Raw genomic sequence first — 27,145 nt, 5'->3', positions numbered from 1 at the left:
CATTTAATAATTAGGAGAATCCTCTAAAATTTTATATTTTTCCAAAAAATTTAATTCGTTTCCTTTTGTGCGTCTCTTGACACTACGTATGTATGTATGTATGTATGCATACATATAGTCGACTTATACACGCGAGTACGCGGAAGTATAGGTCGTGCTCTACATTTGGCGCTAGTAAAACAAAATTTACGATCGTCAGAAAAGCGGATCGGATTATCGTTTTACCTATTACGTGATCCTCGATATACTCCAACAATTCTATCGAGCACAATGGCTCGAATTATCCCGAAGTTAGACGGTTGTTAGACCGTGTGTGTGTGAACACGAGCGACACGGACACCGGCAGGTTGTCGGCTAGTGTTGGTAATGATATCACGTGTGCGTGCGTACATACACGCGCACGTACACACGGTACAGCCGAATCTGGAAACGTCCATATAGTCCCATGTAAAGTTAACGAGGCGACCAGGAAACTTTCGCATGAATACGAAAGTGGGGCGTCCTGCCTGTGCGCGTCGCCCATTTATATTTAAGGCGACGGTACGTCGACTAGATTGGATGGTTATGGCATTAATATGTTTGTGCCTCGTGCACTAACCTACGAAGAGCCACCAAGACGAGCGAGGCCGTTACATCTTGGCCGGATTCTGGAAAAAAATGATTTCTGGTAATTTGAGCAAATATATAATGACGCATCAAATGACGATGCCAAAATTCTTCTTGTTATAATAAAAAAATAAATAATGAAAAATTAACATTTTTATCATTGATTATGTTTGTTTTAATTATTAACCGAAGATTTATACATTTTTAATTGATATTTTTGCCTTTTGATATGTTTTGGTATACGTGGTTGTCTCGTTAAAACTAGCAAAGGAAAAAATGATATTGGAAAAGTATATATATTAAATGAATTTAATTATTATCAGCGTATCATTTGTTTGGGAGATATGAAATTGTTATATTTTACTATATGTAATTATGATAACATTATTTATTTTGATAGCAACCTGAGGGCATCAGTGTAATAAAGCATATTGTCTCACTTTGATTGTCAATAAATGCGAAATATAATTAGCTACACAGACATATAAATTAAAAGTGATATTCATACATATATTTTATAATTTTACATAAATACAAATGGTTTAATCTGTTTGGAACTTATCTGAAATTGTTATAAAAATTTATTATAAATTTATATAAATATATTTGTATAATTTGTTATAAAATTTGTTATTTTTTTAAGTACATATCGCATAATGCATATGTAAAATATTATATACATATATAAAATATGATTTCAAATAAATTATATGATATATTGTATGATATATTGTATTATATACAACTTCGACGAAATATCTCCGGGATGTATCGCATTTATCCAACCAAACATACTTCCATCAACATTATAAAAGAGAAATGCTTTCTCGTTTCGAAACACATGTATGTAAATCTACGTATATGCGTATATATAAAGTACGCTTGTGTATGTTGCATGCCCGAATGTGTGTGTGTGTGTGTGTGTGTGTGTGTGTGTGTGTGTGTGTGTGTGTGTGTGTGTGTGTGTGTGTGTGTGTGTGTGTGTGTGTGTGTGTGTGTGTGTGTGTGTGTGTGTGTGTGTGTACAAAGGACAGAGAAAGGGTAGCGTGTACAGCTCGTATTGACGCCCACGTAGGAGCATGCGCGTTGGATACCTTTCCACCCTTACGAAACGCATACATATGTATATACGCACACATACCAGGATATGATTACCACTCACACACGCACCATCAAATATCACTATCGTGTGTGTCTTCTGTACTTTTCTCCTTGAACTTAGTATACACCCACCTACGTCGATTTACTTGCATTCTCAAGTTTTTCATTTTGTTTGCTATTTCTCATCTCCATGCAGTTTTCCTGCATCTTCGTCAAATCGGAGATGAAGATAGAAAAACGTAGTTGTGGAATCTTTTAAGTTTTCCCCACCTCTCTGGTGGGATGGAAGATCGCTTCTTACATTGTTGTATCAGAAATAGAGTGTCGATTGTGTTTTTTTGAAACTGTTTCTTTTATGATGTTTTACCTTTACTGTACTGTTGAAACAATATTAAAAACAAAAATTATATTAAATTAATAAATAATTTATTAATCATATCATAATCATAATATAATCTATTGATGAATATCATCACGTTAAAAGGAATAGCACTTTTAATATTTAAAGTAAACGAAACTTCTTAAATGATATTTCTTTGTTTAATAATAGAATCAAAGAATGTAATATATATATATAAGATATATATGTAAAAATGTTTTATATATATATATATATATATATATGATATAATCTCTTTGTGATGAGTAAATTTAGAATAAATTGAATAAATAAGAGCATATTTTTATTTTATTGATTTGAAGTAAAGTTCCGTCAATAAAACTAAATAAGTAGCCATATCGGTTCGTTTTGCCAACTTTGAATCGCGATCCGGCCCGTAGTACTTAATCTTGTACAGTAACGAGCAAGAAACGCGAGCGTCCGCGAGTAAAATCGCGCTCAGCTAGTCACTTGGCCGCTCAAGAGGATTTATAAAGCACCGTCGCGCCAATTCAAGGAGTCCCTTTTTCTTGAAACCGCGATAACCGCGACTTCGTTCTCATTTAGACGACGAATTAAGATAAAAGAGGAGCAAAGTCGTCCGTGGATTCGCCGCCAAGCAGCTCGAGAGAGCGAGCCAAGCAGTCGGGAAGGGGGTGGAAGATTCTGAAAGCCGGAAGGACGAAGGCAGACGCTCCCCCTAACGAGATTAATTTGTTTTATATGCGACCGCGCCACCGCCACTCTGTAGCAACATGAAAGTAACTCCTGGCAGATTGCGAAAGGCGTTTCACTCCGGTAGCTTTCTCGGGTCCTTTTCCATGGTGATGTTGATCCTGCCAACAGGAGGATCTCTGAAAAGATTGAAAATTGATCCACGATCGCAATAAGCTGGATGGCGGTGTCGTGAGAGGCTTTCTTTGAAAAATTGCTAGTCCTGAACGACTATCTTCGTGTGCTGGCACCGTGCTGGCACGACATTAACTCGACGACGTAACTCTATCGGTTTATGCTACCAACTACGTCAATAGATATTTTCCTTAGAAACTACATTAATATTAAAACTTTTAGTTGTTACGTTTATTTTAATATTAATTGTCATTTTGAAAACATTTAAAAAATTTTATAATTATTGAAAAATTAATTTATGAAATAAAGATTTTGATCAATTTCAACCGTCCAATATTTATGTGAATTAGTTCTGAATTACAACAATGCAGGTTAGGTTACTTAAACTTTTAAAATTAAAATCTCTTTCTGTTTTTCATACACATCTCTTACCAAATGAGGTATAAATAAGTGACACATTGAAAAAAAGCTCCTCTCTGACTTCGCGATAACGCTAAATATAGGCAGCGCTGTTGCCTCGAAAAAATCATTTCCCCGGAACAAATCGGGAGGAAGGCAGCTCGTTGAAATGCACGGCGTTCGAAGCGTCAAAGGGAAGGCAAAGTCTGCAGAGCAATTCCGTCTCGAGTGCGTTTACGCCGATGCATCCCTCTTTTTCCTTCTTTCTCACTCTCGCATATTCGTTCTTTCTTGCTGGTATAGCCACAGCTATTATTTTTCATCGGTGTTGGTAACTATAGGTACGCCAGAGACGAAAGAGAGCTTCGAAAGAGGGAAAGATAAATCGAGAGAGTGGCTGCGAGGCAGAAACGGCGAGCAGAAAGAGGGAGACACAGAAAGAGAGAGGAGGAAAACGACAGGGCGACATGGGTGGCAGGGTATGTAGGGGTGGCTCGTGGAGCCGTTCGTGTTTTATCTCCGGGTGAGTCCGCCGAAGTCGGGGTGGAAAAACGGGGTAAAGGGTTAGGGAACTGAAGAGCAGTAGACTCGGAAGGGTTGGGTCGGCTGGCTGGCTGGCTGGCTGGCTGGCATTGATCTGCACTGCTCCCAGCCACCCCGTGTGTCGGCTTTTCTTAGTACAGTCGCCTCCTCTTCCTCCTCCACCTCCGCCACCGCCGTCTCCTCAACCTCCTCCTCTTTCTCCTCTTCTTTTTCCCTCCGAGCTACTATCACCATTACTACCACCACCTATGCCGGCTAACCACCCAGTCAGCCAGCCGCCTCTCCAATCTCCCATCGCTCTTTTCATCATTCCCTCTTCTCTGCGCCGGCTTCTTTCTTTCTTCACGCTTGGCCCGCACACAGAACCGATCCTGGGACTCACCTCTCAAGGGCGCCTATCTCCTTTTCTTTCTTCTCTTCTCTCTTCTCGGCGCTTCTCTTTTGCTTTCTCCTCTACCTTTGTGAAGGGATCATGAGAAGAGCTCTATGCAGTCAGCAATGCACGAACCCTCTTGCCCTTGCCCTCATCGAATCTGACTAGCTTCTGTAAGGAGAGATGAACATACGATGATGAGATCGGATTTTGATACGTCGGATTTGATGACAGTTTTTATCTATTTTATCTATTGATTATAAATTTTTATTTAACAAAATACTTAACGATATTAAAGAAATTAATAATAAATTTATAAGCGTTACATGCCTAAGTATATTGAAAATTGATTTTATCTAAATCATATCATTAATTTGAAAAAAAAGTATATTATAATATACTTAATTTTATATATTTTATAATTTTATATTTTATCTAGAAATTTTATATATATAATTTTATTTCCTGGAAAAATTGTTAATTAAATTGACTACATAAATTATTTATTATTATATTTATTAGATGTTAAAAATTTTAGATTTTATGCTTGTTATGTAAATGTTTATCGATAAATAATATTATTGGAAGTTATTGATAGATGTAAATATTCTTGTTAAATTAATGAAATATTTCTTTCTATAAAAACTTCTTTTGAAAAGCATTTTTTTGGGGGAATGTGTATGAAAAAAATACACATATTTAGTTTTATATTTGGGTCATGTTGTAATAGTGATGTTGTAATCTTTATTAATCTCTTTGTTTTTCTTGTTTTTTTTATCTTTCTTAAAAAGTACTGAAGTATACTAATGAATCTCGCATTACACCAACGATTCCAATAACTCCTTTACGATAGGGTTAAACGATCGACGTTCGGAAGAAATAGTGATTATTAAAGACTGACCTATGAGATGCTGAGCAAGAATGAGAGGGCGTTTACTAATCCCCAGCTATTACGTTACACCACCGACAATTTATCGAACGCGAGGTTAGAAGCAAGAGTTCCCCCAAGATAATGACTCTTCTTCAATGATCCCTTTAAATAAGGTTGAGATAAATCGGGCAAAGTCGAAGATCAATTTTACGAATCTGTTTATTTTCCTTTTCCAATAAATTCCTGTGTAAGCTTTTCTCAAATTAATAAATATATCCTCTTCTTTATTTTTAAATACTTCACAGGTGTGTAAATGTATTTCTCTGTAAATTTCTAAATGAATTTTTCTATAAATATTATTTTACGAGATATATATACTATAATAATAATATTGAAGTTTTTAAAATTAATAAATCTGAAAAAAGAACTTTTATTTTACAGGATGTTTTTTATGTTGATATAAATTTTTGTTAAAAAATCTTAGCTTATAGATTTGTAAAAATTACTAATAATTTAATAACTATAGAGCTACATTTAATAAATTAATTTGAATTCTGACATCCATGCGATAAATGCAGATCTTTTACTAAAAACATTCTATTCTATGGACCAATCCAATATATAAGGAAATTGAATGGCGAATTATTTTCTGAGAAGAAGATACAACTATATATATTGTTTTGATCAGGTTGATTTGCAAATTCTGACAACATTTACAAAATAATATTTCTTTGAAAAAAAAACTATATTTTTCTAATTATATATTAAGTATATAGTATATTAATTTTTAATGATTTTAAAATTAATTTGATGTAAATTGTAAATTATATAAATTGATGCACAATAAAAGTAATTAAAAATATTTGATATAGAGATTATTTTTATAAAAATCTGTTTGTTATAATTTATTTTTTTATTAACTATACTTTTTATTTTTTGATTAATTATTTGAAAATTTAATTAAAGAAATGACTCTAACAGTTACTGATTTGGTCTTTACCGATATTTTTTTCATTTTACATCTTAATTTTATCTCATACTTGGAGTCGGCTTTTAAGTATCCAAGCAAATTTGTTCTAGGAGAGAAAGGATCGCATATCGACCTCGTGTGTACTTTCGTCACGTTGTCTCAGGACATTACCTCATATGTAAAAGGATCTCTCGCAAATATAACCATCAAACAGTTGCAATACGACACCGCGCTCTTGTTTAATGGCACATAAATGGACATCTGCTATTTTCTATCAGGTTAATACGAATTCATTGATATCAAATAAATACGCTACAAAAACGACACATTATAAATAATATTGTGATATAAAATAAATTTTAAATTTCTAATTACGTTATCTTAAATTATTGAAAATCACATCCTACATTTTCTAATAACGCACTATTCAAGTAATCCGTGAAGAAAAACCTAATTAAGATTAATATGCGATACCGTGCTAAAGTTTTTGTTTCAAAATTATGTTTGAATTCATTGTTCATACTCAATTTTGAAATAAAAGAAATAAAACTTTTTTAAATATCTTTATATGAAATATTTGCATGAATTTACATACATCTGAACTTACAACGAATTATTTTTCAATTAATGATAATGTAGCAGAAAATTAAAATTGGAAGACACGTGGCATGACTCGAGATTTTGAGGCGGCAGCCTTCCCACGCGTATATCTTAACCCTTATCCATATCCAACCTCTCCCTCAACCCTTTCGTTCCCTTTGCTCTCGAGATCCCTCGCGTCCCTCGGGCATTCCAATGAAATCTACATACGAAAAGGAGGAGTGCTTTCCCATGTCCCTATCTCGTGGACACCAGGCAACCTATCTATTCAAAGAAACCTAATCTTCTTATCCCCGAGACGAGAAATTCTTGGAGAATGTTAGTCAGGTGACATTCAAATTTTAAAAGATTACTCTACGTCGCAGGAAACGAAGAAGAATTGCAATTCACGTAATGGAACGCCAGATTTCAGATAAATCTAACAATGTGAAACACTACTCATATTAAAATGGACAAAAAGTTTTAACTGCACGAGTCTTGTGTTATTACTAGTAATATTTTATATCCAATCTCTATATTAAGTAAAATATGAATAATCTATAAACATTTTATTTATTATTTTATTTGTTAAGTAATATGAGTCGGCACATATTATACATAAGCATTCTTTAAAACTTTCTATAGTTAGTCGAATTGATCTTAATCGGGCTAAGTCATAAGTTTATCGACAGCATGGATCTCTCGTATTTTCGAAAAGTCAGATGTAATTAAATAGAGCACGAATCAATTGAATAAAGAAATAATTGATAACTGTTAGAATAGAAATAAAAAAAATAGAAATAAAAAAAAAACAAAATAAAAAATGAAGGAATAGAATCGATAACTCTTGGGTGCCAACTGGGCGCGACATCTGCATGCAGATGCATCCCCGAGTGTTCTCACGTTACTCAGGTGGCGACTGACTTTCTGAATAAATTACCGGCGCGAGCGAAACGAAAGTCCCCGAAACAGTTATAGACACCCTGTCGTGTACACGGATACACTGGAGATAATGGGCCTACCTGGTTCTTCAACCCCTTCCGCTTCTTTGGCCGCCGGCTGCACGAGCGGACCCCACTTTATGCTCGTTATGCCATTATTTCTCGAGTCAGTTTATTACCATCGACCTGTGTCATCCTTTATGCAGAATAATTTGATATCCCAGGCATCGAAGGGTACGTATAAGAGGTTTCTCGCGCACGACGTCTGTTTTCCTCGTTATTCACGTCGACTAAATTTCTGTTTTTGGTAAATGACATTCTTAATTCTATAATCACTAATATATTGATGCAGTTCTAATCTATGCGGAAACTAATTGTGATTGTGATGTAATTGTAATGTATCTTAAAGCATGATATTTCCAACTACGTACAAAGGAGGTCTGGAATTTCATATGCCTGTTCGACGTAACTAAGATTTTTTTCTAAGATCTTTTCTCCGAAGATCTTCTGATAGAAAAATTATTTGATAAGTTTTTTTATAAGTTAGAGAATAGCTATTATTTTCATTAATGAAAAAAATAAAATTTCATATTATAGTCATTATGAAATTAGTTATTAAAATAGATATAACAGAAACGTATGAAAGATAAGGCTTATGTTGACATTATGATATTAAAAAATGATAGTGTGTTAAAAGAGAAAATAAGATAAATGTGAGCTTGCGATAATACGTGTACAAGTCGCGGCGGTGTTTCTGAATGACGGCAGGCGTCTCGTTTTGCCGAGTGTACAAACGACTTCTTGTTCGCAAAACAGAAATTACCGCGGCACAGCGTGGCGCTGAGGAAGGACAGTGGAAAGATGAGGACACGAAGATTCCATTAAGGGGTAACCGGCGGTAATGAATGGAAGACACCCCCTCGTGCCACCCCGAGATCTCCTACCCCTGAATTTCTCGTTCACTTCTCTCTCCCCTATTCCTCCCCCATCTTCCTTTTGCGCTCTCTCTCTCTCTCTCTCTCTCTCTCTCTCTCTCTCTCTCTCTCTCTCTCTGTCTTCGTCTCTCTCAAGTTCATCGCTGCAATGGCTTGTCCTTCTTGCACCATCTTTACTACGGCCAGGGAAGGCCAGCGTAATTTTCCTCTCGGTAAAAAATACTCTCGTTTAACTTTTCCTCGCTCATTATTCCCTGCCGCCCTGACCTAACCCGACTTGACCCCGAAGGCGGCTTCCTTTAATAACCCAGAAAGAAAAAGGAGTGCCGACGACAGTGTTAGGAAGCGAGAGAGATATAGGAAGCGAGACTGGAGGAGACCGAACGGGAGGAAAAGAGACAGCAGTAACGCCAAGGGCAATCCTTGGATGCTAATTTGTAACTGGGCTACTTCCGGGACAGTGGTTCCCCGTCATGCAAAACTTTATCTTACTATCATTCTCAAATTACGAGAACTGTGTTTGCATGCGGATTGAACATGTCCCAACGAGAATTAGGAAAGTTTTTTTTCCTTGAATTCAATGATCTTCCTTCTTAAAAACTTTCATTTTTATTATTTAAGAATTTGAATGCAAATTCTTAATAAGCAAATTATTAATTCTTTGAATTAATAAGAATAGCTTGTTTTCGAATCATCTCAATTTATTAAATGTTTGACCATACAATTTTCTACAATCTAATTACTCTATAATAAAAGAATAATTTGTGTTCGATTACAGATATTTATTAAATATAAATTTTCATAGAATATATATATATATATATAAAATTTTTTTATTAAATATACCATCTACTCATTCAAAATTTAAGTGAAATTTGAAAAACAAAAATAAGTTTTTGCATGTATTTTTACTATAATTATTAACTGTACATAATAATAATTATTATTATTTATTATAAATGATTACATTAATTAGATTTTTAATATTTATCTTATTATTTATAATATTTTTAAAAATATATTTGTATTAGTTTTTAAATAGAGGAAGCATATTTTATTTTTTTAACAAAAAATGTTTCTTTTTGCTTATATATTAATATTAAAACTAAGAGACATTATAAACATTAATAATATATATGAAAGGTTTTTAACAATTAATTTTGAAAATAAATAAAATATACAATGTTGAAACATGAAACGTTGATATTTGTTTACATTAAACAATTAGATATTATATGGTAATAACATTAGAAGAGTAAATTCTTAATAAAACGGCGTCCTATAATCAGAAGGATGAGCACCTTGAAAGATCCTCCAGTGGCACGGCGAGGGATGGTTTTCCTTGCATCGGCAATTAGTCTCATCCCCCCTGGATACCCTTCGTTCTATCCTGCCGGTTATAGCAACCAACCCCATCCATGGCATTTAATTACCTTACCAACCCCAGGCTAACAGCCTCGGGGCCAAGGTCACGAGCCATTCAACTACTCGTATTTCTCAGCCCATGAAGGCACACTGACCGCATTTGCCTTTAAGCTCTGTTTCTAAATGTCGATGGTTCCATCTGAATTTGAAAAACATGGTCTCTTCATTCCAATTCACGCATAGTTGCTTATATATTTGTTTTTTTTTATTTTCTACAAATACTGATTATGTTTATTGATAATTTTGCGGTATAATCAAATAATAAAAAAGAGTAGATAAAAAAAATGTTCTACATTATTTAGTGTTATTTGTCTAGTATTATTTGTCACGGATTAATTTGTTTAATCCATTGCAAACAAATATCGATTTTTTAAAGAATCAATAGATTTTTATAACAGATTTTTTTTTACAAAGTTATTCATTTTTTTTTTTTTAAAGATTCGGACTATCGCGTTTGACGATCGTGATAACGGATAAGTCGTAAATTCACATGATCAGCATTTTGAGCGTCTACTTCTACTCGCTTCATTGACAAGGACGATGAAAAGACGGCGTTCCTCGGCGTTCGTCTCTTTTTTGTCGAGTTCCATGCTCGCGTGTTTTGGCGCTATAATCCATAAATCACCGGAGGCCTCGATTCTTTATGGATTATCGAAGAGTACGCGCGGCTTCTCGCATAGTCGATATACCGCCACCAACCCCGTTCGATATCTACGATGTCCCGTTCGCATTTTTATTTATTTCCACGGAGTTAACGAATGAGACGCTGGCTATTGTACGCCTCCATCGGTCGCCGGTGCGACATCCTTTTTAGGATCGATTTGCAGAGACGCCATTTTCGCCGGCGTTTATACCGGCAACCTATAATCCCATAAATCAACCATCCTACCGGTCCTATCTGACTCCACATCCTCCCGATTTCTCTGTGAGAGGTGACTATGTCGCGCCGCTTATTCTTGCACCAACGTAAAATTCCTTTTTGCGAAATTCCACGAGAATAATTCCGCGACGATACCAGCGATATTTCTTACGGTGGAACGGAGAGAATATTATGGCAAGATAGAACTCGAAAGAATCTCGTGGATCTTTTCTTTCGAAGTACATTGATTTATGCCGTACTCGAGTATGCTGTGTTAAATGGTATACTGTGGGATACTATACCAGTATGTATTTTATAGTAAAGTGAAACAAAGTTTCTTTTACATTAGCTTTTTATGTACCATTAGAGTATTAAATGGTATTTTGGCAAGCACAATCGGTGCACACTACGTCTTATCTAAATAAGTATTGCCCCAACTGTGATATGAATAGTAAAATATCCATATTATACAATTTTTTTTCTATATATATATATATATATATATATATATATATATATATATATAAATCGATGTATGTTTATTCTAAGTATATTTGCATATATATATATATTTATAAATATATATATATTTGCACACACACACACACACACACACACACACACACACACACACACACACACACACACACACACACACACACACACACACACACACACACACACACACACATATATATATATGCAAATATACTTAGAGTAAACATACATCGATTCAAAACAATAGCTTGTTTATAGTGTTATTCAATAAAATTCTAAAAATGTTTGATGTGTAAAACATGAAAGAACTCGTGTAAATGTAAATTTTTTTGCTCTAAAACTGCGAAATATTAAATTTATTATGCAATTTTTATGTAAGATAACTAACATGTTGCGCCTTGAACAATACCGGAGACGCCATTTTACACGAAGAAGAAATCCACGACTTATGTCTTCTTTTCCACACTCGCGCATACGAGTATATTCAGAGGGTGGGTCAACTGCAGAGGCAGTATGAGATGGCGGGAAGCGGAGGGGGATAATGGGGTGTATGTGAAGGCGCGCATACATATAGCAGGGGAGGGTACACCTCGGCCGCTCCCGAGCTGCGCAGAAGTTCCTTCCTTCCGCTTGATCGACATCGATTCCAAGATGGCGGCCGGTCGGTGGTGCGCTCACAGCATACATATCGGCCCATTCTACGAGCCACCCCGCCCTTAGGGGGACCCCTTTTACTTCCACGATCCACCCTCTCCGCCACCCATCCTGACATGCTCGTCCACATCGTAGGGTGAGATCGTCCTGGGAACGTCAGAGGTGGGGATTGGGAGGTATAGTCGGCTCACGAGATGTCCGGGCCGATATCGGAATCGCATTAGAACGCCGCGCCACTTTCGCCCCCGGGAACACCGAACTACCCTCCTTCACATCCACCCGCTTCGCTCTTCACTTCTCCACGCCCGTCGTTCGTGACTCCTTTTTCCTTCGGCTGGCTCCAGAAATATCGGAGGAGCCTCACGACCACGCCTGCCGACCCACCGACGTGCCTCGGGCCCGAAATACCGTCTACTTATACGTTGAGTATAGAATATTCCTTCGTTTTTTCCTTTAGAAGCTTCATAAAGTTTCCAGTAGCTTAGTCTTAACGTTTCGCCTTTCGTGAGACTGTAAGTCATTTTACGCTGTTTGTTTCGTGACGGACGGATTTCATATGGAAGATTTAATATTGGAAATACTTTATTTTATCAAGTTAATTATAAAATTAATTGTGCTATTTTATATTGGAATTTGTTACTATAAAGGTGTAAAAAAAATATTAATTATCTTGCGGAAAAATCTTAATTATATCTTTTGAACATTCTTAAGTTTTTAATTTAAAAAGAGATTCTGATTGTATATTACACAGAAAACGTGAGAAACGAAACGAAACGATTATAAAAAATATGAGACAATAAAGTCTATAAATCTACAAAGTTAAACATATTTATATTATACTTATTATAGCAGTTAGTATTATTATTGCAGTATTAGTATGCTATTATGATTACATGAAGGTACAATGTACAATCTGATATAGCTTATATATTAGATAGTAAAATATGAGTAAATACAATTGATCAATTTTTCATAAAAAATATATGTTGATCTCAATAATATATTGAATGGTAAATAGCAATATCGCGAGTGTAATAATTACTTTGATAAATGTTCATATCAATCGTCACACTTACATGAAATAAAATCGAGAGTTAAATTTATGTGAAATATATACTTTACTTATATTTATTAAAGCTTTTAATTATTTTTAATATTACTATTATATTACTAATATCTAGTAAACAAACTGTTTGATTGATGAAATTATTTGAGAATTATTCTCTGACGCTATCGATGACGCTTTCTCTGACAATTGCGGCGATTGATGTTTAAACTACGAATCGATTACAAATATATGGGTACGCTATGTGGATTTTGACAAGGATAACTCAACGCGATGAAATAAGAACAAAAGCGTAACGGGTTTCAATAAGTATAAAATTTTTTGCTTGCACAGGGAAATGAGGTCCCGCATTGTCTGTCGCTCAAACATCCTTATCGAGCCAGTGCACGCCGCTCGTTAAGGATGCTCGTTTAATTTCGTATGCTCACGCTCAGGAGGACAACGATTGAGAAGGGTAGCCGGTGTATCCCGCTCCGATGGCTCGTTGCGACAGAGACAGAGAGAGTGACTCGAAAGCAAAGCCGATTAGGATTCTATCTCGAGATCGAAATTTCACCTCCTCCTTCGGCAAATCTGGAATTTTCATTCCGCCGTTTCCCCCGCGCGTAGCAAATTCCACGTTTTCCTTCCTGATATATACAGACCGTGGAAGATAGAGCCGCGGGAAGGAGGGCTGAAATTAGAAAGAACACGGAATTAGAAGGAACACGATGTACGAGACACTAAAAAATTTCAAGGAGCACCGGAAAGGTAATTCCTGAAATAACGACACGGTCCACGCCCGATAAACCCGGAAGGTGGCTCGCTATCGCGGAGCTGATAGGAGGATCCCCTGGATACACTTTCTTTTCCGGGCACACGCGTGCGTATCACGCACGTGTGCATGTGGAGGCGGCAGGGAAAGCGGCGAGGAGATCGAGGGATCGTGTCTACGTAGGAAAAGAAGGTGGCTGGCTGGAGGATAAGGTGGAGGTGAGGCATAACTGAGAGTGGGGCTGACGGGGGAGGAAGACGAGGACGAGCGCGAGGGAGAGAACAGAAGATTGATCTGCCGCGCGCTCTCGTACCTCCGATACGCGATTTTATTCGTTCTCCCTCCAACCACCTCGCGCGATATCCACCCTTCCTCCCACGAAGGGCTCGCAATTGCCCTTCACCGCGTTCCGCCGAAAAGGGACGCGGATAATCGTGTAAACCGCCGCACCTGCGGGGTCGAAGCTCTCGTAAACATATTTGTAACTTCTCTGGCCTCTCGCACGGTGAGAGGCACCGTGACAACTCGGCACCGTAGTACTCCTGAAAATTTAAGTGATCCTGGCTTTAGGTGCGCGAATACGCCCTAAATTATTCACGCGACATTTATACTTCACAAGCCCAGACGGATTCAGTCGAGGTGTTCCTTATCATTGTAATTGTGGCTTTTAAGAAAAATTCCTGTTAGACATGTCTGCTTAACTGCGGCACTTCGCGTGCCGCGAAGCATCATCATATCTTTAGATTTTCATCGTATCTTTAAATTAATAATAATGATGAATAGGATATAAATGTTTTTACCGTAAATTGCAAATTATGATTATTATTCAAAATTAAATTATGGAAGAAGAGATTATTGTAAAAAATTTAAGAATATTTATATTGTGCCGTTATATGTTCTGCATGATCGTTTTATATCGGCCATTGACCCTTTTATAAAAAAAATTCTTCCATTTCTTTTTCTTTTTGTGTGTTTAAAGGATTAGCATAGTCATTACCGAAAGTTTGTTGTCTAAATCGTGCATAAATGAGAGGCGCTGTAAATGCAAAGATAATGGATCGGCTTTTGCGAGCCGCACGATTGGACAGGATCATAAATTGACCTCGGTAACGCTGGTGGATTGCGTTCAGGAATATTTAACATAAAATTGAATTTCGTTATAACGAGGAACGATCGCGTTGCTTGGACGAGGGAGATGCTTACGGCGTGCAAGAAATCGACTCTTGAAATTATTGCCCGTGGATGGGCGGAAGGGCGAATGACGACGACAACGGCGACGGCGACGACGACGGTGGTGGCGGATTTCTACGCGTCATTACGTGAGGATCGAGTCATGAAAATCGGCGAATCGAGCGGCGATTATTCAAACGAAACCTTTAACAAGATTCCCGCCAATCAGCTGCCGTAATGATCCTCGACCGCCAAAGAGAAGTTTCTCCCCTACTTCCTTGTGTTCGCCGCAAAACGACGATGGGGTGGCATAAGGAAAGGGTAAGAAGGAAGGGTCTTCCTATCTTTTCACGAATAACATCGGATATAGTTCTAGGCGATAATCTCCGTAAGCACGATTGTGTGTCTTGTCGCTTAATGTTAGGAAATACGAGTATCGCGAGAATAAATAAAAGAAAAAAGAATATCCGCAATCTGCGAAAACTAGATAGAGAGGTGCTATTATTTAAAATTTTTTTATTATATATAATTCTTTGATTATAACAAATTACTTATGTAATACTATTATTTATATTAGCATACATCATATAAGTTGATAAAAATTTATACTTTTATAAAAAATACTTGTATGAAATTATTTTAGTTATTTTAAAATTATAATCTTATAATATATTCGTACATTACATAATGTGATTATGATTGAAATAATTTCTGTATTAAAAGAATATTTGTCAGAAAAGTAAATTAAAATTCTTTCAAAACTTGTAAAATTGCAAATATCTCCTAATAGAAATTTTATTACATCGTACATATTACTTTTTTATAATTGATTATGTATTCGGAGCATTTTTAATTTCCTCTTTTTTCTCTATTTTTTTTAATTATTGCCCATAATATAAACGGGATATTATTTGAGTTTAATAATTTCGTTAATATCAATTACGACGAAGATCTTTTAAAAAAAAAAAAAAGCTTTCTGTTAATTGAAAATCTCCGGCAACGAGACAGTTCTCAGTCTTATAGGCATTACATATAATATCCAACATTAGTGTTAAAACGGATCGAAACAACTTTTCCCGCGATAAAGATCAAGCAACTTCTAATTCTGCGTTTTGAAGCCCGTCGAGCGAAGCAACTTTGAGATGCACGCCGGATTTCTCATTACGTGAAACCTACACAAACGCTCGTACACGCACGCGTTTCCCTCGCTGACTGCCGTTGATACTCGATCGTGCGCCGCGGCGCGGCGTAGCGCGGCGGGTAGAGCAGAGGGCGGCGAACGAATAAGGGGCGGAAAAGTGCGAGACGGAGGAAGGAAATGGCGAGCGGAGGAGGTCGGGTAGTTTCGAAAATTCCCATCGCAGTCTGGAGTTGCGCGCCCGGCTTTTCCGACGCCTCTTCCCGTTCGCCTCTTCCATTTCCTCTCCTACTCTTCCTTCTCCTTTTTTCCCGCCCGTCTGCCCGCCCGTCTCCGCCGCCTCCACACCCTCTCGCGCCCTCTCGCCGTTCTCCCGTTCACCCTCCCTCCGCCCGATCCACCCGTTCGCCTGCACTCCGCGGGCTCTCACCCCGTTTTACCCGGGCGAGCGCAAATTTATTCCGTCGACTCGGCGACGGCGGCAGGCGGAATCGTAGTACTTTATACTCGTCGAGAATCGATAGACAGCCGCGCACGGATATGGAAGCACTATATTTTCCCTCGTCGCACCTCCGTGTCGCTCTCTCGGAAGCCTTGTTGTCAATAAAGAGAGCACTTTTCTGGCACGGACTTTCATTATTTCTTTCCTTACCCACGGCCATCGACTATCCCGTGACAACCGGATATCTTCCGACATGCGATTTTTGTGAAATTGCCTATTTCGATTTGCAATACGTGTGCCCAAAACATTTAACTAAATTAATTTAATATTGAACAGGTACACTTGTTCATACATGACAGATACATATAAAAATGTCACAGAAATATATTGAGAAATTTGATTAATGTTATATCTAAAAAAAAAAAAAAAAATTACGAATTAATAAAAATATTCTTTTGCTTCATCGGGAATATATCAGAATTCAATTAGAGAATTTCTAAATATATATATATATATATATATATATATGAAAAATTCTGTTTGCTGATAAATAGAAAAATATCTCCTCATAAATCTATACGTTCTTTTAATTTTTTTAATTAACTATTATCACTTTAATTAACGTTAATGCAAATCGATTCACGGGTGGAAAACATAATTCCGTTGAGAGGTGTTAAACGTGTAACCCTTTCCTTTATTTCTGCGTTTCAACGATCACTAAAACGCGAATATGCTCGTCTCTTTTCATCATTTTCGTCTTTCATCATTTCTGTACCGTAAATATGGAGAAGATGGAATCTCCATCTCCGCCGTAGACAGTTATCCGCAACGGTGGTTAAAGAAAGTGAGGAAGAAAGTCAGATTTTTAGGGACTTGCCCGATGCACAGCCGCAGGGTAACTTGGCAAAGCAACTTTTGGAAGCTTCTTCCTATCGTGAAAAACGTTACGGAGTCGTAGACGGCGATGGTTGTGAGAGAGACGGGGTAAGAGGAAGGGAAAAGATTTAGAAGGTGGTAGGGGCCGAGTTGGAATCAAAGGAGTCCAAAGAGCTTTCCCAAGCTTTTCCCTCGCCCAGCTAGATTGAACTTCTTTTCCGCTCAGGAGTTTTCCTATTACTCCAAATTTTCAGACGCAAAGCCGTCGCGGTCGCGGCCATGACGGTTTACATGCACATAATGTAAGCGGTTTTTTTTCGTAAGTATGTATAACTTGACGGCCGACATGCGCGAGCTTAACCATGTTAATTAATAATATCATACTAGCTTGCGTGTAAAGTTTTCAAGCGAAATAATCCAATTAAAAAATGTAATGTGAATATATTTGTGAATAAGATATTCTTTCTACTTTTGCGCGATGTAATATTTTTATTGAAAGAATAGGAAAAAATCAGACGGTATACGTTGTTAGAAGAGAGAGTGTATTCCGAGCCGTTTCTTTTTAAATTTATATAATTAGAAAAACACAATGATAAATTTTGAAATATTTATTGAGATATTTATTTAGTTTACATATAATAATGTAACTTAAGTATGTTTTTTTTTTATATTAGAGGTTACAGATTCTAATTTTGTATCTTGAAGAATAAAGCAAATATTAAGTATCAAATTAAATTAATAATTAATAATTAGTTATATTATTATATCTTTTTCTATAAACTTTTTCTATAAATTTTTCTATAATATAAATATATAAATATTTCATAATATTGAAAAGTACATATCTTTCCAGTATAAGGACAAGATGTATCTCCGGTTTTGAGTCGTAAGATAGCATAACGATGCGTTAAAGGCGTCTCATTAGTACCTCCACTTTAAAGCAAGGCTCCCCTACCCGCGCATTCTCTCTCTCTCACCCTTGACTGAGTCGCCTAAGTAAAAATCAATAATTCCTTTATCGTACAAATTAACGTTAAGCATATTCCACCCTCGTACACGGAGCCTACTGGCGATGTTACACCGTTTCCTGCCGCCCTGTCCTGCATAATATCACGAATCGCGTCGACACTGCCTCTTATCGTGCCTATTTCCTTAATGCTTTTTTTTAGGTTTGTTTTTTTAATTTTTAAAGTCTTCATGGTTATTAAATAGTAATAATAAAATTAGTTAATTATTTGCAAGATATTTCAGTTAAAGCGCGGACAACTGGAAGTACTTGTGGAAAAACTGATATATATTACAATGAAATATTGATTCGAATAAGCTTACAATTCAAACTATATATATATATATATATATATATATATATATATATATATATATATATAATATAAGTAAAATATTTTGATTTTATAGTTATATTAATAGTAATGTATAATCATTTATGATTTTTATGATTGATAGCATTATTTGTAAAATCAGAATATTCTGCAATAATCATGTTTGTTATCTTTATATGCATAGAATTATTGCTCGTTCTTTAAATACTCCTTCATTCATCAAGTAAAAACATACCTATAAAGGCGATCCTATTATCACCACGCACAGCCGCATATGAAATCGATGTTATAACCACTTAAATTAATTTGTTTGCATCAGATATAACTTGTCGGCATCGCATCAGGTATAACTTGTCGGCATCGCTCGAATATCCGATTCATTAAGTCCATCATAATGGCCGACTGTAGCAATGTTATTTTAGTGTTAACTTATCGAGTTTTATTTAAGCAATTTCGAAAGGAGGAGAGAATGTTGCCGGGAACGAAGACATAAAAATTCCCACCCACACGTCACGCTTTGACGAATAACACGCGATGCACGACGATAAGGTTTTAACTGCCGCTTAACACACCAAAACTCGCGTTATCCGTACCTTATCATACGACGGTACTGGACATATAGAAAACAAATGGGCTATCCATTTTCAACATGTCTGTGTGTACGTTAAATTTGGGATAAGCCAAGTGTACATGTATAAAGTCAGATTATAGCTGCATAAAACATGCTTTTACCTTTCGTTATCTTATCTTGAGGACTTCGATCAATGATCCCATCTGCCTGATAATATTTTAAGTCTGATCGTAATAAGAACTTTTATTATTACGATTAATAATTTGAAAAAAAAAAACACTTCTTTATTTATATTGCTTTTAGATATATTAATATCTGTATCAATGTATAATAATAGTAATTATAATCTGCTAGAAATATAAAAATAATTTTGTTTTCTATAATATCGTTATTTTTATCGAAATAAAACACATTTAAAGAAGATATGTATTATGTAGAATACATGATTTTGCGAAAATATTCTTTATATATCTATAAATTATATTAATATCTTTAACTTATAGTATCTTTATCTTTTTGTTTCAGGTAGGTGTATTTTAAGACCACGCAGAATATATTTGGCCAATATATTCTTTGGCGTTCGCCATGTTTTCCGAAATTCGGCGGACAACGACGCACGGCATCACGTATCCTGCGACCTTGACTTTCAGTAGTATCGGAACGCTAAGAGGTTTACCTTGGTAAACCTTGGTATCTCGGGATACCACTCGGGGTCTCGGTCGAGGGATTAAGACGGGGTTGTTGAGCAGGACGACACGGAGGGACGACAGAGATTGGGTGAGGGGACGGGGGAGAGCGCTAAGCGAGAATGAGAAAGGGAAAGGAGACTGCTGTAACCGTACCGCCCGTATAATTGATTGAGTCTAATGAGTTAAAGAGGATGCTACGGTATCGATGGCGAAAATTAAAGAGTTCTGGGTCATGAAGGCGGCAATAGCCTCGGGATAGAGAAAGTACGGAACTTAGGTACTTACTCTCCGTGCATCCCTCCGGCATCTCATTCGGCGTCCACGTCGACGCCGGCATGGAAGGAAGCGCTGATTGTAAATTAGGTTAAAGGAGATGCTTCATTAGACGACGCTGCCTTGGTTCTTGAGGCTGCAGTTTCCCCGCGTTTAACTGTTTTTAAAGGGGCTTGCAGCATAATAACTGGTCCGTCCTGATCAACAATCGGTTAAATATAGTTATCATATAATTATAAGATGAGTTAAAAGGAGTTTTGTGTGTGTGTGTGTGTGTGTGTGTGTGTGTGTGTGTATGTATGGCGTACGCTTTATCATAAAAATGATTTATTGTACTAGTTACGGTGTGATTACGGGTTCCTACATTAATTCTGGAAAGATGGAATCTTATGATGAATAGATAGATAAGAATAATATAAACGATATCAAGAGATACATGTGTATTTGAGAATATATTTGCATATATTTTCAATTCCTCATTATGTGTTCCTCTGATTTAACGTCGCCCTTTTTCATTTTTATATAATACTATATTTAATACAGAATCATTTACTTGCAAACCTGTTTAACTCTTAGACGCAAATATATACAATTATACAATTATATATATAATTATTTATAGAGAAAGATATAATAAATATTTTCATATATGCAACATATTTAAACTTTTATATTAATTATCGATATATGATTTTCACAAAATAACTTGATAAAAAGGAGCTGCTGTAAAATAAATAATTAAATGAATATAGAATTAAGAATATAGAGTTATAAGGTTATCATTAATTCGAAAGTTTACAAATTGATTGAAATAATGATTATAATTTTTGCTCGATACTTAAACGTCAAAACTGGAATAAAGAAAGTCACATAAATCACATAAAAGAGGATTAAACTGTAAACATATAATTACCTCGCTCCTTCATCCATTTACACGTTTCTCTCATCTATGCGATATTACTTTTTGGCAGATTTTGCGGGCTTTGCGCGTCGTCTTCAGTCGACGTCTCGCTCGCTGGCGTCTTTTCAATTTGCAAAGAGATGAAAAAGGTGGCGTGAACCGAACAAGGCGGTTTAGGTGGCGAACGGAGGAGTGCGACGTGCGTCCGAAGACGCACGGTAGCGACACGCGAAAGGCAACGTAGTGTCTTTCGCATCCCCTAGGGAAATTATTGACAGTCAGCGAGGAAATGACGTCGTAAATACCACGTCGAGGCAAAGCCACCGCCCGTGCGGACCTCTTTCCCTTCGCTTCGCTGCTTTCTTCTCGTTCTCGTCTTCTTTGCTCGGCGTCTTTGTCGGACCTTGTCCGCTTTCTTCCTTCGCATACAATTCCACGACGTTGTTTTTAGCGGCCGTGGTTGGCCGCAGCGTAGGGTGGAAAAATACTCGCGTCGGGCCAAGCGCCTATTTACAGACTCCGTAACACGGCGGAACGGCGGGCAACACTAAAAGCAAACCCGCAGCTGTTCGTTTAGTTTGCGTTGAGATACAATAGTGGTTCCTTCGATGAAGCACTATTTATTTCTTTATCAAAAATGATGTTGATATCGCTAGCTAGAAGAATTTCTTACAAATAATATCAATATTTCTTGTTTTACAAGCATGAGCAATAAATGATTTTGTTAGTGATATTCGATTTGCACTTGCAGTGATTTGCATTAATATTGCTTTCATATAGTTACCAATTAATATGTGGTAATATAATATTGTGCAGAATCAGTTTACAAAATTTTCGCATATCATACCTATCTGCTTTGTTCAGCTATTATGTTATTTATGAAATATTAAAGAGAAGATGATTTTAAATCTACAATTATATGTATAATCAATAACTGTTTTTTTTTTAATTTATATTATATAAAAAAAAACATATGAGAGTTAATAAATTGAGGGTTTTAGTTTTTTAATATAATATTTATAATAATAATAATAATACTATATTTATATATTAAACAACTATTCAATTTCTATAAGCCGCGACCTCAAACCGAGCTGGCCGGTTTAATAAAAAAAGAACTCCATCTGACTCCGTGGTTAAAGCGTGTAATTATCGTAAAATGATTAACTGCCGACGGGGCGTAAACCAGCTCGGAATATTCGTGCGGAGGGAACGTCCGAAATCCTGACGTCGTTGTTCGCGCTGAGAATATTGCAACTGATGTTCTCTTCGGTTCTCTCCGTTATCCTGAGCTTCCTCGCTACATGGTGGAGGAGGAACACATTATTCGTGGAAACGATCCTTCCTTTCGCCTAGCGACTACGGAGAAAAAGGAGCTTCTCCTCGTGAGAGAAAACACCGAAGGCGGTAGCGTGGGAGAGGGCCAACGAAGGAGGTGCACGTTCAGGATAGACAGAGGGGTGGTAGGCAACTGGTGCGCAGGCCAAGAAGCAGCACGAGAGTGGTGGATAGAAACGAAGAGGTGACTGCGGAGGCCCGGTGGCGGTCGCGGTGAGAGACGAGGATCGGAGCGAGCTGCGAGATCCGCCGGCTCTAAGGGTAGTTATTATAATAAATTTGTCGGGGGTTTAAGAAGCGGAAACAATTCAGAACTGCGAGCGACTCTAAGGATGTGCTTATCGTTGCTTTTATTCAAATGGAAGTGGAAGGCGACGAGCTGCAACGGACACGACCTGCATCTGTGTCTTTTTCTATTCTCACGACCTCCTCTGTATTTATACGGTGTTCTCCTTTGAGTTTCGATTGAGTTTGATGTTCTCACATTTTTTTCCGAAGTGGCTAACAGAGGCGTGAGTATGATTTAACACTGGCAGGGCATTGATTTTTTGTTATCGTTTCATTCTTGAATTATATGAATAAACTCAAAATCTGTCACATTTGCTAATCAACTTTCTTTGATAAAAATGTAGTTTTTATCATGTTGTTTTACAGATAAATCTAAAAAATACTTCATAATTCATAATTATGTATAAAATTATGTACATAATTACGTATAAAATAATACATAATTAATAATACATAATTATGTATAAAATAATACATAATTAAATAATAATACATAATAAATAATACATAATAATACATAATACATAATAATTAAATACATTTTTTTGAATTCTAATTGTTTGTCGATCATTTTTTCAGGGAAAAATTTTTTCAGGGAAATTTAGTAAGATATCATCTTCGTTTTATTTACATTAGCAAACAAAAATCTTTAAGAAAACATACGGTAAATCATCTATTTATAAACAACTATTTATAAACAATCTACTATTATCGTTACTTTCTCGTCCGCAATACATTTCAAACGTTTAAGAACTGGCATGACATATGACTGGCATGATACATTAAAGCATTCAAGATAACGTAGCAAGGGGATAAAGAAAACGAAAATATCTCATTTAAAAAAATTACGAAGGAGTTAAGGCCAGATAGGTATACGAAGTATGGAAGCCAGCTCGCAGATAAGCGAAAACCATAAGCGTACTCTGACACGCGTACCATGCGATTTCCATGCCTCTTTTTGAGTTAACCCACGTTAATGGCCGTGCTCACGTGAGAATAAAAGGCAATAAAATTCGAGACGTTAAAGTTTAAACGCGTTGACTTATAGGAGAGAAAAGGGAAAAATGGAACGGACAGATCATCCCCGCGGACCACCCTGATCACGACCTTGTTTACGACATTCCTGGCAGTAGGTCCGATCATTACGACGAACGAAGGAGGACATTCGTGTGTCTTTCCGAGGGTGGTTCGAAATAAAAACGACGCCTCCTGTAGCGACGCGAAGGCGAGAACCCTATGCGCGTGATATGTCTCCAAGAACATAAGACGAAATCGCTCGGCGGAGGTTTCGTCTCGTGTTGCATCTTTTTAAAAGCGCGGTCGATATAGTTTAGGGCCGCAATAAAGGCAGGCCTGAGCGCTTCGATTTACGGCTTAATTAAAAACCTCGGGCGCGGGTCCGAGACACCAAACGAAAACTCGTCGTGGTTCCTTAAAGTCCTTTAAATATGAGCCTGGCGTAGCCGCAGCTTCTTTATGAGGAATTCACGAGTGGATTTTTTTAACCGATAAACGGCCCTTTGCGCTCGGCCACCAGCGGAAGTGACATTTTCGTTGCTCTTGTTGCTTTCGAATATTAAAAGCTGGTGTAGTCTTGGCCGCGTGGTTTCTGTAACTCGAAATCATAACAAAAATCTTATAATATAAACACGATGATTGAATATTTTAGGAAATTCGTGAAAAATCAAGAATCTTCATCTCGAATATGTATGTTAATTTCTCATTCGTGCATGCTTGTCTCTTTTGCATTTGCGATGCGTTTTTCAAAAGTTTATATACTAACATATATCTTAATGATTCTCAATATTCAAGCATCTCCACATATTTCGTATCAATATAATATCAATATAAATGTAAATATATTTTTGAGTTTATCTTAAGTAATGTATCGATATAACATAAATATTTCTTGACTCGTTTGTCACGGAGCCGTCAGCGCGAAAATAATAAAATGCGTACGTGCATCGTCGTACGCACCCTTTCTTACCCTAAGCTTTCTTAATTTTCTTCTTGTAGCCAACGAAGCGCGGGGAAATATTTTTCTTGAGAAGACACGGTCGTCTCCGTGACGTGGCGCCCGTAAAATCTTTATACACTCACAAAACCGCATACGTATGTATACCATGAAACCGCGCACACAGACAACAGATCGCGTCTCGTGGCTGGTTTTCCGCATAATCCCACGCGACATAATATGGGGGTTTATCTCGTGGAATCATGGTGGCTTAACGGGATGGTTCCCTCCCTCGTGCAGACCGCGGGTTCCTCGAAGGCAAATCCACCCCCGTGGAAGACAACGTCGCACACCCTTGAACCCTCTAGGCCACGTATACATTTCCGCCGCCGTATATACGTCTCCAATTTCTCCTTCTACCATCCCTCCCTGATCTCGGCACGACGTTGCCGCGGGATTTGCCGTGTCCTTCCAGAAACTTGACAGGACCAGGAAGTCCCGAGGCTCCTAGCGAAAATATTACGTTGTCCGATGAAAGATGGAGAAAAATGAAAACGCTCGTTGATATCGATGATACGAACTACGCTGAAATATCGCCTGCAATATTACGATGATGTATAAAATTCGGATATGTTAAGTGGATAAAGAGATAAAAAATATAAAATATTGATGATTATCGTGAAACCTGTTGCTAATTTTCTTAAGATATTTCTCGTGTTTCTCACAAAAAAATATTCTGTAATCACCACGGATTTATTAACACAATTCTTTCATAAAACTTATAAAATTATTCACACGCATATTTACATTCGTGAATTCATAATAAAATTTTTTTCATTTAAAGAATTTCTATCAAGGAAGTAAGCTTGTTGGAACAAACAATAGTAATGAAAGACTGTTGTCTGAAATATTCAAACATAAATCCTTAATCGAGCACGCGTGCACAGGTTCGTGAAATTGGGTGGATGGGCACGTCCCTCGTGCCTTTCGGCAACGAGGCGAAGGACAAGGGTGAGAAAAATTCAGTTGCGCAAGGTAGCGGGACACAATGCTCCCTAGAATGCCTAGCGCTATCGAGAAAAGTTCAGCAAACGGAAACGGCGAGGGTGGAATTGTATGTACGCGAATTGAGAGGGAACAGGAAGGAGGTGGCTGCTGTTATTGATTCTAATGACATTTTCGCGCCGAGGGCTACGACGAGGGTGTAATTGATATCCTAGGACACGAGGTACATTCACGTCGCTAGAGATCGATTTTCCTCGACAGTAATAGCTTAGATCTTTCTTATATTTCAATTTTTTTATCTATTCTTTGATGCGAGATGCACGAGATACACATCGTACGATTAATGTTTAACATTAAATGAAGATATAATGCTATTCTTCGTATCCAAATGAAACGGAATGTTTTATATGTATAAAATTCCTTTAAATAGCGGCGATTTAGAATGTTGTACTTTGAGTTATCGAGATCATACTGCGTTATCGTATCAAGTATCTCGATACATAAGCATACATTCATAAATATAATAAAGAAAACGCATAATGAAGATTTTTATTAAGCGCGCTCTTTCAGGCTTTTATTAGGTTTCTAATTTTCCAACGGCGCAGTATACATGATATCAACGGTGATATCACTCGCTGTATGAACATCGTGACTTTACACGTATCTCATCCCGACATGTATACATACACACATATATATATATATATATATATATATATATATCTCGCGTGATATATCGCAAATTGATACGACCGTAGGCGCGCAATATGTCGTATGATTATGTGGACATTCCACGGATTAATAGTATACCTGGCCCACAGAGAGCTATGAGGGTCATTAATTCAGACGCCACAGCGGTAAGGGCCGCTTCATTTATTTCCCAGCTCCGTCCTATGCATGCTTTTTATCTCGTTTTAATGCACATCGTACAAATACAGCGATCGTTAAATAACATATCTTATTTGGCGCAACGAACTGCGCACAGTCGGACGCACAGCGTCAGTGGTATACTTGGTACAAAGTGGTCTTGCGGTGACTTACGAGTCTCGTCCCGCGGTATTTCGGCTTCGGTATTATGGTAGCTATTAATCCGCGTGGGTATAAATTATTTCATTTTAATAGTAACACGCCATGATATAAATTTCTGATTTTAAAATCACCAAAAACGTCGTATAAACGCCGAGAGTCGTTACATAACTTATTTTACTTCCAATCGTTGCCTGAATAATGTGATATAAAGTCAATGTTACAAGACCTTACTTGGTGAAGTGTGGAAATCGTTAATTTAAATAATTAATTTAAAATAACTATTTCTATCTTGCTATAAATTAAGCTCGATACATCGTAATGTTATCTTG

General features: G+C 36.9%; 1 protein-coding gene and 1 long non-coding RNA gene across 11 annotated transcripts in view; one reads left to right on the top strand and one right to left on the bottom strand.

Annotated features, from left to right (window-relative positions):
* The window catches only part of LOC105432201 (UPF0489 protein C5orf22 homolog), a 290,978-nt gene that overhangs the window by 152,484 nt on the left and 111,349 nt on the right, over positions 1–27,145 (top strand). For 4 of the 5 annotated variants that reach the window (XR_016141029.1, XR_016141047.1, XR_016141035.1 and 1 more), the window contains one exon: positions 19,865–20,780. The exons of the other annotated variant lie outside the window; for it this stretch is intronic. Coding sequence is in view for 1 of the 4 variants with exons in the window: in XM_089083732.1 (XP_088939858.1) it covers positions 19,865–19,868 (4 nt within the window). In the remaining 3 variants the exon portion in view is untranslated. Of the gene's footprint in view, positions 1–19,864; positions 20,781–27,145 lie in introns of those variants that run through there. 5 annotated transcript variants of the gene reach the window in all.
* On the bottom strand, positions 260–23,217 carry LOC148934758 (uncharacterized). Of its 6 annotated transcripts, XR_016141058.1 has the most exons (5): positions 21,215–23,217; positions 20,314–20,498; positions 7,693–7,909; positions 4,260–4,421; positions 2,308–2,940 (listed from the first exon to the last, which is right to left on the bottom strand). It is a non-coding gene; the product is annotated as an uncharacterized LOC148934758 (long non-coding RNA). The 6 variants fall into 6 exon arrangements; XR_016141060.1 differs by lacking the exons at positions 2,308–2,940; positions 7,693–7,909 and adding an exon at positions 260–647 and having other exon boundaries at positions 21,215–23,208; XR_016141057.1 differs by lacking the exon at positions 7,693–7,909 and having other exon boundaries at positions 2,311–2,940; positions 21,215–23,208.

Source organism: Pogonomyrmex barbatus, unplaced genomic scaffold (assembly GCF_055798465.1).
Source record: "Pogonomyrmex barbatus isolate J1 unplaced genomic scaffold, ASM5579846v1 scaffold8, whole genome shotgun sequence".
NCBI classification, from domain to species: Eukaryota; Metazoa; Arthropoda; class Insecta; order Hymenoptera; family Formicidae; genus Pogonomyrmex; species Pogonomyrmex barbatus.
This window is presented reverse-complemented; position numbering and strand designations above follow the sequence as displayed.